This window comes from Oncorhynchus gorbuscha, linkage group LG20 (assembly GCF_021184085.1).
Source record: "Oncorhynchus gorbuscha isolate QuinsamMale2020 ecotype Even-year linkage group LG20, OgorEven_v1.0, whole genome shotgun sequence".
NCBI lineage: Eukaryota > Metazoa > Chordata > Actinopteri > Salmoniformes > Salmonidae > Oncorhynchus > Oncorhynchus gorbuscha.
Genome location: NC_060192.1, coordinates 9,304,247 through 9,319,837, shown reverse-complemented (window position 1 = coordinate 9,319,837; position 15,591 = coordinate 9,304,247). Strand labels below are relative to the sequence as shown.

Here is a 15,591-nt window from a genome sequence, read left to right as displayed (position 1 = left end):
CAAGAGCACCAGGGCTAGAGTCAGCCTGTCGAGTAGTAGGGCATTTTGTTTTGAGTGAATGCCAGATGCTAGTCCTAACTTGTAACTCAGTAGGACTTTGTCCGCTGTCGTTGCACAGGCCTCTGGCATTAGTGACAGGTCTTCACATAAAGCACTGATGATTGTTTTAATTACACAAGTGCTTACTGTGCTTTTTGTCCCATCAGATTCCCTCCTCAGTGTGCTGTGCTCATTAGTGTATTCCCTCCGTATCGCCTCTAATCTTCCTCCCCGCCATCTCCCCTTCCCCAGCAGGACGTTACTTTCCTAGCACTCCCACACAAACAAATACACACAATGACACACACATACACTGACACACAATATAGTAAGGCTTCGGGGTTTGTGTGTTTTACGAACCAGTGAAGTCAGAGAACTCTGTCGCCAGGCTTTGGTGAACATGTGGAAAGTGTCCATGTCGAGAAGAGATTGGTTTGCAATGTGCATGTTCATTTGACTAAGTGGCTGAGCAACTAGGCCTATTGACACATTTAGCTGTGTGTGTGTGTGTGAAATGGGTTTATAGCCCATGTGTCTTTGCTGGTAGCTGTGAAAGGGGCTCAGTGTTGTTGCCTGGTGTTTTACACATGCTGAAAGGCTCTATAGCCCGAGGTATCTGCGTCTATATTTCCTCTACTGTATATGTCATAATCAGACACTGGTAGTGGGCTTCCGCCATGGAGCACCAGCTCATTCCCTTGAGGCAATGCATAACATAAGAAAAACACATGTATACATATGTGGAACAGCATTATAGTGCCTGTGACTCATATTTCTCTACATGAATTACTGTAACATGGAATTTAAATCATAAAGTACACTGTAAATGGGATTAAATTAAGTCTATGGTTTAAAATGAAGCAATAACTGTACATCAAAATGGGTTGAAACACAGTACCTTAGAATAAACCACATCCATGTACATGATCATGTTTATGTGATGTAAAACACCCTGTGACATAGTGGAATCCTCTCTGTTTCTAGAAGTGACAGCATTAAACCCCTATTTCCGTCCACCTACAAAACAGTACTGGAAAAACAGGAAAGCTGGTTTCAGTGTTTGATTGAACAGTTTCTTCACTCTGTCAAACAACTACTCATACAACAAACTAGTCAATAACAAATATGCCGGTGTAACAGAAATCACTTTAATTCCTTTGGTGTTTGCAAAACAAAAATGTGCATTGTCCGTCCGGGTGGTTAAATGAAAATACCACTAAAAAGACCTCTACCCAACACACTGGGAATGAAAATGCATAACTGACGTTCCATTAACAAAATGTAAAGCTAATGAATTAAAATACTACGGTTACTATTATATTCCATGTTAAGTGTGAGTTCGAAGAAAAAAAACGAAAGATAGAAAAGCAGCGCTGAGGCACATATTAGAGAAACAAATGAACCCGGCCTGAGATGGGGAATGACTGAGAAGTAAGAAGAGGAAGAAGTACAGAATAAGACGAGATGAAAACATATATTTTTTAAAGAACAAGATAATAGCAAAACATGGCAAGATGGAGATAATACCATTTGAAATGGGACAGGTACATCACATTTTACAAAGACGAGATAGAAATTCGGAAGTCAAGAGGTGCCACTATGGAGATTAGGATAGTCAGGCCGGGAAATGTGGGACACTGGCCTGAGCTGCGTATCTAATATAACTTCCTAGATGTATTCAGATCTCCAGTATCAATGCAGTATCTGATAGCCTAGACCTAGGGGTACACTACCAAACAAGAAACGCCTTACCCTAATATACACATGAATAAACACCTTTAAAACCATCTTCCAATAACCTACAACACAACTTAATGGTCTGGTTCAGGAGGGAGAATAAAGACCAACTCTAAACCTCCCCCATCATCCTCTACTCTTCTCTCTGACTTCCATCCACATGCTACTTTAGGCACTTGGAAAGAATGTGATTTAATCATAACTCATACTAACAGGCTGAGAATCTTCAGTGTGTGCACGTACCGTAAAACCAATCTTTCCTGAATCCTAAACTCAACTCACGAGAACCCATTCACCCTGGAACCTTTAGGTTGAGAAAGTCAGTGTCGATCTACAACACCGGATCTAGTCATATCATACTCTGACCTAATGCCCCCCGACCCCCTTCCTAATCCTAATCCCAACTACAGTAACCCATCTCTCATCTGAAAGAATGGGGTTGGACCATAATCTCTCAAACCTGACCTAGTGAGACGATGACCAAGCAGAGTCTGCATGGCACTAATCCAACATGTGGGACGATGTTGACAACTGTGTGTAAAGGTGTTAAAAATAACTGTGCTCTTATTATTACGTGTGCTTTAAAATCACCAGCATGCTACTTTAACACAATTAAAAAATATAATATCTGAAAGAGAAACTAGAACATTTGGTGGTGGTGGGGGGTAGGGGGGGTGAAACAGGGGAGAGGGAGGGGTGGAAAATAAGATGAAGGATTTGGGTTAGTTTCCCTAAAACGGGTCACAGCTAACAAGCTCCCCAAACCTCTTAACTACAACTACACTAAAATCATTACATCTGTCAAACGGTTAAACGCCACATTGAAATCATGATAAAACAGGCCTAATGATAAATTCACAAGTATCCATACACAGATTGCTGTAGAACATGTGAGTTGTTGACACACAATCTTCTCATTAACACATACATACAAAACAGTCACCTCTGTTAGTTTGATCCCCAGCAAACACAACAACAATTTGCTCATATTCACAAAACGACTCAATTCCACAGTTATCGCCAGGGGTTACAAGTGATCACGCTAATTAAAAATACTTATTTCTCATCGCCATAATCAATATAAATATATACAGGTTTTTTACTTGTCATAAAAAAAAGCTAATCTGCCTTAACGTCTTCACAGCAAATATATATAGTTAAGAGATTGCTCCTCCCTCTTTTTTTCCCACATGTTTTGAACAGAGGAGGATACACACACCCCCCTTCTGGGACGCGTGTGCGTCCTGAGGTGGGGAGTTGATAAGGCTATGTACACAAGTCCCTGGCTGAGTGCAGGGGCCTAGGATGGTGAAATGGTCGAGGTCGGGTTCCTATGACCCCTCTGTAGTCTAGAGGCTCTGGATGTCCTGGGTCTATGGCAGGCTGGCTATGTCCCGTTTGGGTGGAGGCCCATCAGGCTTACAGCTGGCCCCATTAGCCTTGTCCTCGAAGATCATCACCCTGGGGGGGAGAAAAACAGAGGGAGAGAGAGGTCAGTGGTGGACTGCAAAACAAAGTCAAAGCTATGGCAGTCTCCCATAGCCTTCAGAAAGTATTCACACCCCCTGACCTTTTTCAATACTGTAGTGTTACAGCCCGAATTTACAATTTAGAAATGTTTACAACTTAGTTAAAAATGAAAAGGTGAAATGTATGAGTAATAAGCATTCAACCTTTTTGTTATGTCAAGCCTAAATAAGTTCAGGAGTAAAAATGTGCTTAACAAGTCACATAATACGTTGCATGGACTCACTCTGTGTGCAATAATAGTGTTTAATATGCTTTTTAAACCACTACCCCATCTCTGTACCCCACATATACAATTATCTTAAAGTTCACTCAGTTGAGCAGTGCATTTCAAGCACAGATTCAAACACAAAGACCAGGGAGGTTTTTCCAATGGTTTGCAAAGAAGGGCACCTATTGGTAGATGGGTAAAAAAACTAAACAGACATTGAATATCCCTTTGAGCATGGAGCAGTTATTAATTGCACTTTGAATAGTGTAACAATATACCCAGTCACTACAAAGATACAGATACCCTTCCTAACTCAGTTGCCGGAGAAGAAGGAAACCGCTTAGGGATTTCAACATGAAGCCATGGTGATTTTAAAACAATTACAGAGTTTATTGGCTGTGATATGAGATAACTGAGAATGAATCACCAACACTGTAGTTACTCCACAATACTAACCTAGGCCTAAAATGACAGAGCGAAAAGAATGAAGCCTGTACAGAATGAAAATATTCCAAAACATGTATCCTGTTTGCAACAAGGCACTAAAGCAGTGGTCACCAACCAATTGATTGTGATCGACTGGTCGATATTCAAGGCATTCCAAGTCAATCACAAAACATCCCCCCCCCCCCAGTGTTACGTTGTTGCGGTAGGCACACTTTATTCAGAAGCCCTGCGGACCGGGAGATCTGTGGCTAAATCGAGAGCGCCTACTGCGCTGGCCAATCGGATACCTCATATCACTGTGCCTACAGCTTCCAAGACCTAGGCCACAGCAAAGTTTGACACTAGCCTACGTGAAATGTCATGACTTTTAAAACCATGACCAGTACGAGACTGTCCTGTCAAAGAATACAGCAAAAAGCTGCTGTTTTTACGAGTGAGTTCACGTTTTTATTAAGCACAGTCAACCGTTTTTATTCAACACTATTAGAAAACATCAAACGCATTTCTCGCTACTTCTAGTCGCGTTGCCTCTGCAATGAAAGAGTAGTCAAGTGTATCGATTGTCCTGCATTTCTAATTATTATTAGCAGCTCATCGTGTATATTTTAATTGAGACCTTCTCTGGTCCCAGGAACAACATGAATTTGTGCATGACTGAGGCAGATACGGTGCGACTCGAGTTTTGCCATCAGGTGGAAGACGGTGTCCCCTCTCTCTGGTCCGTTTCAACTGATGAAAGTAAGGAAAGAGCAGGGAACAGGAGAGGCGGACCCTCTGCTGCGCTCTCCCCTCCTTCCGCTAAGAGTAATGCAGTGTTCAAAACAACTGGGAACTCGGGGAAATCTCAGACTTCTGACTTCAGTGCGTTGAAGACAACCGGGAATCCAAGTTGGAAACTCCGGTTGGAAACCTCCAAGTTGGAAACTCTGGTATGTTTCTAGACCACCGACGTTCCGACGTTTCGACCACTGATGTTATGATTTGACCTAGTCTTTTCCCCCCCAGAGTTCTCAGTTGTCTTGAAAGCACCATTACCATCAGATGCATGTAGCCTACAACCAGTCCAGTAAAATAATAAAGCTAATTAGTGCATATTATTTCAATTTATGCTCAGCCTGTTCATTGTAAGTGCAACACCAACTGATCTATTTTGTTATTAAAACTAGAGTTTTGCAATATACACTGAACAAAAACATAAAACACAACAAATTGAAAAATTGTTTTTAAAAATCATTAGGCCCTAATCTATGGATTTCACATGACTAGGAATACAGGTATGCATCTGTTGGTCACAGATACCTTTAAAAAAAGTAGGGGGCGTGGATCAGAAAACCAGTCAGTATCTGGTGTCACCATCATTTGCCTCATGCAGCGCAACACAATCAGGCTGCTGATTGTGGCCTGTGGAATATTGTCCCACTCCTCTTCAATGGCTGTGCAAAGTTGCTAGATATTGGCGGGAACTGGAACACGCTGTCATACACATCGATCCAGAGTGGAGGTCGACCGATTAATTGGAATGGCCGATTAATTAGGGCCGATTTCACGTTTTCATAACAATCGGAAATCTGTAAATTTCCTTTCATTTTTTTTTACACCTTTATTTAATCCTTATGTAAGTTCTACCTTTATTTAACCAGGCAAGTCAGTTAAGAACACATTCTTATTTTCAATGACCGCCTAGGAACGAGGCAGAACGACAGATTTTTACCTTGTCAGCTCGGGGGGATCCAATCTTGCGACCTTACAGTTAACTAGTCCAACGATCGAACCACCTGCCTCACGAGGAGCCCGCCTGTTACGCGAATGCAGTAAGCCAAGGTAAGTTGCTAGCTAGCATTAAATGTATCTTATAAAAAACAATCAATCAACGACTGCCGTTGCTCCAATGTGTACTTAACCATGAACATCAATGTCTTTCTTAAAATCAATACACAAGTATATATTTTTAAACCTGCATATTTAGCTAAAAGAAATCCAGCTTAGCAGGCAATATTAACCAGGTGAAATTGTGTCACTTCTCTAGCGTTCATTGCACACAGAGTCAGGGTATATGCAACAGTTTGGGCCGCCTGGCTCTTTGCAAACTAATTTGCCAGAATTTTACGTAATTATGACATAACATTTAAGGTTGTGCAATGTAACAGGAATATTTAGACTCATGGATGCCACCTGTTAGATAAAATACAGAATGGAATAAATGTTTTGTTTTCGAGGTGATAGTTTCCAGATTTGACCTAAGGCTAGTATTTCTGTGTGTTTATTATTGTTAAGTCTATGATTTGATATTTTATAGAGCAGTCTGACTGAGGGGTGGTAGGCAGCAGTAGGCTCATAATAGTCAAAGGTATATGGTTTAGAGAGAAATAGTCGACGCGTTATAATTCCTGTAACAACTTGCGGCTGAACTTGAAAGGGGTTCCTTCGTTATTTTACCGTTCATGTCTGCCATACAGAATGTCTTGATCTACTTCAAATAAGGTATGTGTTTCGTGCAGGCTTAAACCGCCTCGGGTTTTGATACCCGTGTAAACCTCACTAGGATAAGGTAACGTTTGTCAAAATATTTTCATAAATCCACTCTACAAAACAAATGATCTTTGCTTATATTTAGCCAATATTGATCAGAGTTACCGTGTCCTATGGATATCTACACAGTTATAAAATTGGCAAGGTGGTGTAAGCCTACACGAAACACAGACCTTATTTTAAGTGAATCTAAAAATATCCTTTGGAATAAATACATTTTCAGATTTTGCTAGAAGGTATCATGGGAATTATGACTCACACTTTGGTAGTCAATTATTAGCATGTCCATTATTAAAATAGGATTTCCTGCATATATAAATGATAGTTTTTGTTTTCAACATTCATCACAGGTAACTTAAACTCTATTTTTATTCAAACAGTTGAGAGTATTTGTCTCCTAAGCAGACTCTTCAGTATCATTGTCACTTCAGAGCTGTGTGTGTGTGTTTTACAGTTGGCAGAGAAAAGCAGAGCACCAGTGTGGGACTATTACATGGAATTGGCACCAGGGAAAGCAAGGTGTCTTATTTGTGATAAAGATGTGGGGCATGGGGTCAGCAACGGCTAAATCAAAAAATAGCACCAACCTGTGGAATCACCTTAAGAACACCTATCCAAAAGCCCATATGTATTATATTAAGTTAAAATAAAAGTGTTCATTGTTCATTCAGTACTGTTGGAATTGTCATTATTACAAAAATGTGTGTGTATATATATATATATATATATATATATATATATATATATACACATGTTAAAACCGGCCGATTAAATCGGTATCGGCGTTTTTTTTGTGGGTCATCCAATAATCATAATCGGTCGACCTCTAATCCAGAGCATCCCAAACATGCTCAATAGGTAACATCTGGTGAGTGAGCATGCAGGCCATGATAGAACTGGGACATTTTCAGCTCCGGGAATTGTGATCAGATCCTTGCAAATGGGGCCATTTTCATTCTGAAACATAAGGTGATGGTGGTGAATGGCATGACAATGGGCCTCAGGATCTCGTCACGGTATCTCGGTACTTTCAAATGGCCATTGTTAAAATGCAATTCCGTTCATTGTCCTTAGTTTATGCCTTCCCATACGATAATCCCACTGCCATCATGGTGCACTCTGTTCACAATGTTGACATAAGCAAACCGCCCACCCCACACGACGCCATACATGCTGTCTGCTATCTGCACGCTACAGTTGAAACCGGGATTCATCCATTAAGAGTACACCTCCAGCATTCCAGTGGCCATCGAAGGTAAGCATTTGCACACTGAAGTTGGTTATGACGCCGAACTGCAGTCAGGTCAAGACCCTGGTTAGGACAACGAGCAAGCAGATGAGCTCTCCCGAGACGGCTTCTGACAGTTTGTGCAGAAATTCTTCGGCTGTGCTAACCCACAGTTTCATCAGCTGTCCAGGTGGCTGGTCTCAGACCATCCTGCAGGCGAAGAAACCAGATGTGGTTGTCCTGGGCTGGTGTGGTTACAAGTGGTCTAGGGTTGTGAGGCCGGTTGGAAGTACTGCCAAATTCTCTAAAACGACACTGGAGGCATCTTACGGTAGAGAAAATAACATAAAATGATCTGGCAACAGCTCCTGTAGTTAGCATGCCAATTGCATGCTTCCTCAAAACTTGAGACATCTGTGGCATTGTGTTCCGTGACAAAACTGCACATTTTAAAATGGCCGCACAAGGTGCACCTGTGTAATGATCATGTTGTTTAATCAGCTTCTTGATATGCCACACCTGTCAGATGGATGGATTATCTTGGCAAAGGAGAAATGCTCACTAACAGGGATGTAAACAAATTTGTGCACAAAATTTGAAGGAAAAAAGCTTTTTGTGCGTATGGAACATTTCTGGAATCTTTTATTCAGCTCAAGAAACATGGGACCAACACTTTACATGTTGCAATTATATTTATTGTTCAGTGTAATATGATCTGAGAAGAACGATATTGTCAGGCCAGGCATATAGCCAATATGCTGTGATAATGTATTAGGCCTACTGCACAAACACCATTCCTACATAACTGTTTTTATTAGGTTAACTTCTTATGGCTGCAGGGGCAGTATTGAGTAGCTTGGATGAAAAGGTGCCCATTGTAAACGGCCAGCTCCTCAGTCTCAGTTGCTAATATATGCATATTATTAGTAGTATTGGATAGAAAACACTCTAAAGTTTGCAAAACTGTCAAAATATTGTCTGTGAGTATAACAGAACTGATACTGCAGGCGAAACCCAGAGGAAAATCAAACCAGGTGGCTTCTATTTTGAAAACTCCATAGCCTCCCTTTGCTCTTTTTAAAGGGATATCAACCAGATTCCTTTTCCTATTGCTTCCTCAAGGTGTCAACACAGTATTCAGACATAGTTTCAGGCTTTTATTTTGAAAAATGAGCCAGAACGATAACATCGTGTCAAGTGTTCGCACGAGTTTTGCTCGCGCAACAGAGTTTGGGCAGCCATTGCCGTTCCCTCTCCTACTGAACAAGACTGTTGCGGTTGATATATTATTGATTATATATTTTAAAAACAACCTGAGGATTGATTATAAAAAACGTTTGACACGTTTCTGTGGACATTACGGAAACTATTTGGAATTTGTCTGTGTTGTCGTGACCGATCTTTCCTGTGGATTTCTGAACATAACGCGACAAACAAACAGATGTGTTTTGGATATAAAAACAATCTTTATGGAACAAAAGGAACATTTATTGTGTAACTGGGAGTCTAATTTGTGTGTCTTAACTTTTAATCGCGGTGCTTAAAGCATCAGCAAGCTCAGTAGCCTACATATAGCTGATTTTATTCAAACATAGGGTGTGTTTATATATGGAAAAATACACGTTTAAAAATGTTGACCAATCGTTTGGTTGAAAGAACAGCCGACTCTCAGTCGACAAAGATTTATTTTAGTCGGGGACAGCCCTAGAGTGAGTGAATGATTGCGAGACCGGGAGAGAGAGAGAGAGTACGTTCACATGTGTATGCTATAGCAGGATTTGGGCCATGCACCAAGGGATGGGGTTTGGGGAACATGCTTGGCAACCCTCCCAAGACTGCCTCTATTCTATTCCCAGTGCCTGGGAACTGAGCTGGGCAGGATTTAAGATGGCTGCAGTGCCGTGTCCATTCAGTGTCCCACACTATCGAGAGTCCCTAACGACAGTCACTAATGACACAGTCCCTAACGAGCAGTCATGCCAGAGGGGGCGATCAAAACAGGACGCCCTGCTGAGTTTAACAGGGGGCTTATGCCCCCAACAAGGACACACTGATCTAAATAGATATGGAGTAGAGAGAGAGAGGGAGGGAAAGACAGTGTTTCCACAAGTACAGTACATAGAGCAGCCGGCCAAATCGGAGAAGTAGCTCAAATGTATTTGCAGAAAGAGGTATATTTGTGTCCATCCTAATGCCTTGATTCCATCTGAAATGCACAGTAAAATTATTGGAATACTTTAATCGAGTTTACTTCCCAGATTGGAAAAATCAATGTTTATTCTTCAAATTATGTATTTTATTAAAAACAGACACATTTATTAAAGGTTTTGTTTTTCCAGGTTTCCATTTCTCCCAGTTTCAGGCTGTATATATACATATATATAGTGTAACGGATCTCGTCTTCCTCTTCTGAGGAGGAGTAGCGAGAAGGATTGGAGGACCAATGCGCAGCGTGGTAAGTGTCCATAATGTTTAATCAAAACACAACAGAACACTGGAACAAAACAATAAACGTGAATAACAGCCCAGTGTGGTAACAAACACTGACTCGGAAGACAAACACCCACAACTCAAAAGTGAAACCAGGCTACCTAAGTATGATTCTCAATCAGGGACAACGATTGACAGCTGCCTCTGATTGAGAACCATACTAGGCTGAACACAGAAATCCCAAATTATAGAAAAACGAACACACACACACACACACACACACACACACACACACACACACACACACACACACACACACACACACACACACACACACACACACACACACACACACACACACACACACACACACACACACACACACACACACACACACACACACACACACACACACACACACACACACACACACACACACTGAAGTTTACATGCACCTTAGCCAAATACATTTCAAGCAACAACAAATGCGCTCCTTGAGTTACAGGGGATGGGACTAGGTCTGCGTGAAAAGTGGCATGGAGAGAGAGAGAACGGAAAGGGATGACTCCAGTAGTGGAGTAAACTATACAAATGGACATTACACACGGCGTATCACATTTAACAAACCAAACATTCAAATACCGTTATAGGGAAAGTAAAAAAACAAAACCGGTCCGTGCACCAATACTGGTATTGTTATGCAGGTGAATGAGGACCCAAAAGCGACTTGGCGAAAACAGAGTCTTTAATCCAGTAAAGGAAATCTGCAATACTCCTAGACAAATCGGAGCGGTAAATAAAGCATAAAAAACAATTCCACTCGTAATGACGAGAACAGACTGGAGACTCGATCATAAACTGTAGGTTGCCTCGGGAAGGCACTTGACCGTAGCAGACTCAGACACCTGCTCACCACGCAGCATCTGAGGGAAACACGACACGACAGGGCGATACAAAGACACAGCACGGTGAACAATATACAAGGATCCGACAGGACAGAAACGGAAAACAAGGGAAGAAATAGGGACTCTAATCAGAGGAAAAGATAGGGAACAGGAGTGGAAAGACTAAATGATTGATTAGGGGAATAGGAACAGCTGGGAGCAGGAACGGAACGATAGAGAGAAGAGAGAGAGGGAGGGAGAGAGAAAAAAGGGAACGAACCTAAAAAGACCAGCAGGGGGAAAACGAACAGAAGGAAAAGCAAAATGACAAGACAATATAAGACAAAACATGACAGTACCCCCACTCACCGGCGCCTCCTGGCGCACTCGAGGAGGAATCCTGGCGGCAACGGAGGAAATCATCAATCAGTGAACGGTCCAGCACGTCCCGAGACGGAACCCAACTCCTCTCCTCAGGACCGTAACCCTCCCAATCCACTAAGTATTGGTGACCCCGTCCCCGAGAACGCATGTCCATGATCCTACGTACCTTGTAAATAGGTGCGCTCTCGACAAGGACGGGAGGGGGGGAGGGAAGACGAACGGGGGTGCGAAGAAAGGGCTTGACACAGGAGACATGGAAGACAGGATGACGCGACGAAGATGTCGCGGAAGAAGCAGTCGCACAGCGACAGGATTGACGACCTGGGAGACACGGAACGGACCAATGAACCGCGGAGTCAACTTACGAGAAGCTGTCGTAAGAGGAAGGTTGCGAGTGGAAAGCCACACTCTCTGGCCGCAACAATACCTTGGACTCTTAATCCTACGTTTATTGGCGGCTCTCACAGTCTGTGCCCTGTAACGGCAAAGTGCAGACCTCACCCTCCTCCAGGTGCGCTCACAACGTTGGACAAACGCTTGGCGGAGGAACGCTGGACTCGGCAAGCTGGGATGAGAACAGAGGAGGCTGGTAACCCAGACTACTCTGAAACGGAGATAACCCGGTAGCAGACGAAGGAAGCGAGTTGTGAGCGTATTCTGCCCAGGGAGCTGTTCTGCCCAAGACGCAGGGTTTCTGAAAGAAAGGCTGCGTAGTATGCGACCAATCGTCTGATTGGCCCTCTCTGCTTGACCGTTAGACTGGGGATGAAACCCGGAAGAGAGACTGACGGACGCACCAATCAAACGACAGAACTCCCTCCAAAACTGTGACGTGAATTGCGGGCCTCTGTCTGAAACGGCGTCTAACGGGAGGCCATGAATTCTGAACACATTCTCGATGATGATTTGTGCCGTCTCCTTAGCGGAAGGAAGTTTAGCGAGGGGAATGAAATGTGCCGCCTTAGAGAACCTATCGACAACCGTAAGAATCACAGTCTTCCCCGCAGACAAAGGCAGACCGGTAATGAAGTCTAGGGCGATGTGAGACCATGGGCGAGAAGGAATGGGAAGCGGTCTGAGACGACCGGCAGGAGGAGAGTTACCTGACTTAGTCTGCGCGCAGTCCGAACAAGCAGCCACGAAACGGCGTGTGTCACGCTCCTGAGTCAGCCACCAAAAGCGCTGGCGAATAGAAGCAAGAGTGCCTCGAACGCCGGGATGACCAGCTAACTTGGCAGAGTGAGCCCACTGAAGAACAGCCAGACGAGTAGAAACAGGAACGAAAAGAAGGTTACTAGGACAAGCGCGCGCGACGCAGTGTGCGTGAGTGCTTGCTTAACCTGTCTTTCAATTCCCAGACTGTCAACCCGACAACACGCCCATAAGGAAGAATCCCCTCGGGATCAGTAGAAGCCACAGAAGAACTAAAAAGACGGGATAAGGCATCAGGCTTGGTGTTCTTGCTACCCGGACGGTAAGAAATCACAAACTCGAAACGAGCGAAAAACAACGCCCAACGAGCTTGACGGGCATTAAGTCGTTTGGCAGAACGGATGTACTCAAGGTTCTTATGGTCTGTCCAAACGACAAAAGGAACGGTCGCCCCCTCCAACCACTGTCGCCATTCGCCTAGGGCTAAGCAGATGGCGAGCAGTTCGCGGTTACCCACATCATAGTTGCGTTCAGATGGCGACAGGCGATGAGAAAAATAAGCGCAAGGATGAACCAGGTGATGACCAGGTGGCGAATCGCATCTCTGCATGTCTGGCAGACATATCAGTGTGGATGACGGATCACCACCTCAAGCTGAACTTCGGCAAGACGGAGCTGCTCTTCCTCCCGGGGAAGGACTGCCCGTTCCATGATCTCGCCATCACGGTTGACAACTCCATTGTGTCCTCCTCCCAGAGCGCTAAGAACCTTGGCGTGATCCTGGACAACAAACTGTCGTTCTCAACTAACATCAAGGCGGTGGCCCGTTCCTGTAGGTTCATGCTCTACAACATCCGCAGAGTACGACCCTGCCTCACACAGGAAGCGGCGCAGGTCCTAATCCAGGCACTTGTCATCTCCCGTCTGGATTACTGCAACTCGCTGTTGGCTGGGCTCCCTGCCTGTGCCATTAAACCCCTACAACTCATCCAGAACGCCGCAGCCCGTCTAGTGTTCAACCTTCCCAAGTTCTCTCACGTCACCCCGCTCCTCCGCTCTCTCCACTGGCTTCCAGTTGAAGCTCGCATCCGCTACAAGACCATGGTGCTTGCCTACGGAGCTGTGAGGGGAACGGCACCTCAGTACCTCCAGGCTCTGATCAGGCCCTACACCCAAATAAGGGCACTGCGTTAATCCACCTCTGGCCTGCTCGCCTCCCTACCACTGAGGAAGTACAGTTCCCGCTCAGCTCAGTCAAAACTGTTCGCTGCTCTGGCTCCCCAATGGTGGAACAAACTCCCTCACGACGCCAGGACAGCGGAGTCAATCACCACCTTCCGGAGACACCTGAAACCCCACCTCTTTAAGGAATACCTAGGATAGGATAAAGTAATCCTTCTAACCCCCTCTCCCCCCCTTAAAATATTTAGATGCACTATTGTAAAGTGTTTGTTCCACTGGATGTCATAAGGTGAATGCACCAATTTGTAAGTCGCTCTGGATAAGAGCGTCTGCTAAATGACTTAAATGTAAATGTAAATGTAAATTAACCTTATCGTCAGACTGGAAGCGCTGGGATAGAATGGCTCCCACGCCTACCTCTGAAGCGTCAACCTCGACAATGAATTGTCTAGTGACGTCAGGAGTAACGAGGATAGGAGCGGACGTAAAACGTTCTTTTAGAAGATCAAAAGCTCCCTGGGCGGAACCGGACCACTTAAAACACGTCTTGACAGAAGTAAGAGCTGTGAGAGGGGCAGCAACTTGACCGAAATTACGAATGAAACGCCGATAGAAATTAGCGAAACCTAGAAAGCGCTGCAACTCGACACGTGACCTTGGAACGGGCCAATCACTGACAGCTTGGACCTTAGCGGAATCCATTTGAATGACTTCAGCGGAAATAACGGAACCGAGAAAAGTAACGGAGGAGACATGAAAAGAGCACTTCTCAGCCTTCACGTAGAGACAATTCTCTAAAAGGCGCTGGAGAACACGTCGAACGTGCTGAACATGAATCTCGAGTGACGGTGAAAAAATCAGGATATCGTCAAGGTAGACAAAAACAAAGATGTTCAGCATGTCTCTCAGAACATCATTAACTAATGCCTGAAAAACAGCTGGCGCATTGGCGAGACCAAACGGCAGAACCCGGTACTCAAAATGCCCTAACGGAGTGTTAAACGCAGTTTTCCACTCGTCCCCCTCTCTGATGCGCACGAGATGGTAAGCGTTACGAAGGTCCAACTTAGTAAAGCACCTGGCTCCCTGCAGAATCTCGAAGGCTGATGACATAAGGGGAAGCGGATAACGATTCTTAACCGTTATGTCATTCAGCCCTCGATAATCCACGAAGGGCGCAGAGTACCGTCCTTTTCTTAACAAAAAAAAACCCCGCCCCGGCCGGAGAGGAAGAAGGCACTATGGTACCGGCGTCAAGAGACACAGACAAATAATCCTTGAGAGCCTTACGTTCGGGAGCCGACAGAGAGTATAGTCTACCCCGAGGAGGAGTGGTCCCCGGAAGGAGATCAATACTACAATCATACGACCGGTGAGGAGGAAGGGGAGTTGGCTCGGGACCGACTGAAGACCGTGCGCAGATCATGATATTCCTCCGGCACTCCTGTCAAATCGCCAGGTTCCTCCTGAGAAGTGGGGACAGAAGAAACGGGAGGGATGGCAGACATTAAACACTTCACATGACAAGAAACGTTCCAGGATAGGATAGAATTACTAGACCAATTAATAGAAGGATTATGACATACTAGCCAGGGATGACCCAAAACAACAGGTGTAAAAGGTGAACGAAAAATCAAAAAGAAATAGTCTCACTGTGGTTACCAGAAACTGTGAGGGTTAAAGGTAGTGTCTCAAATCTGATACTGGGAAGATGACTACCATCTAAGGCGAACATGGGCGTAGGCTTGTCTAACTGTCTGAAAGGAATGTCATGTTTCCGAGCCCATGCTTCGTCCATGAAACAACCCTCAGCCCCAGAGTCTATCAAGGCACTGCATGTA

The 15,591-nt window shown here is 44.3% G+C and overlaps 1 protein-coding gene across 1 annotated transcript in view; it reads right to left on the bottom strand.

Moving 5' to 3' along the window:
* Window positions 1-1,165: 1,165 nt before the first annotated feature.
* aif1l (allograft inflammatory factor 1-like) overlaps window positions 1,166-15,591 on the bottom strand; it is a 42,361-nt gene continuing 27,935 nt past the window's right edge. Inside the window, exon 6 of the mRNA XM_046316845.1 lies at window positions 1,166-3,237. Within this exon, the coding sequence (XP_046172801.1) occupies window positions 3,150-3,237 (88 nt within the window). The 3' untranslated portion in view covers window positions 1,166-3,149. The remainder of the gene's footprint in view (window positions 3,238-15,591) is intronic.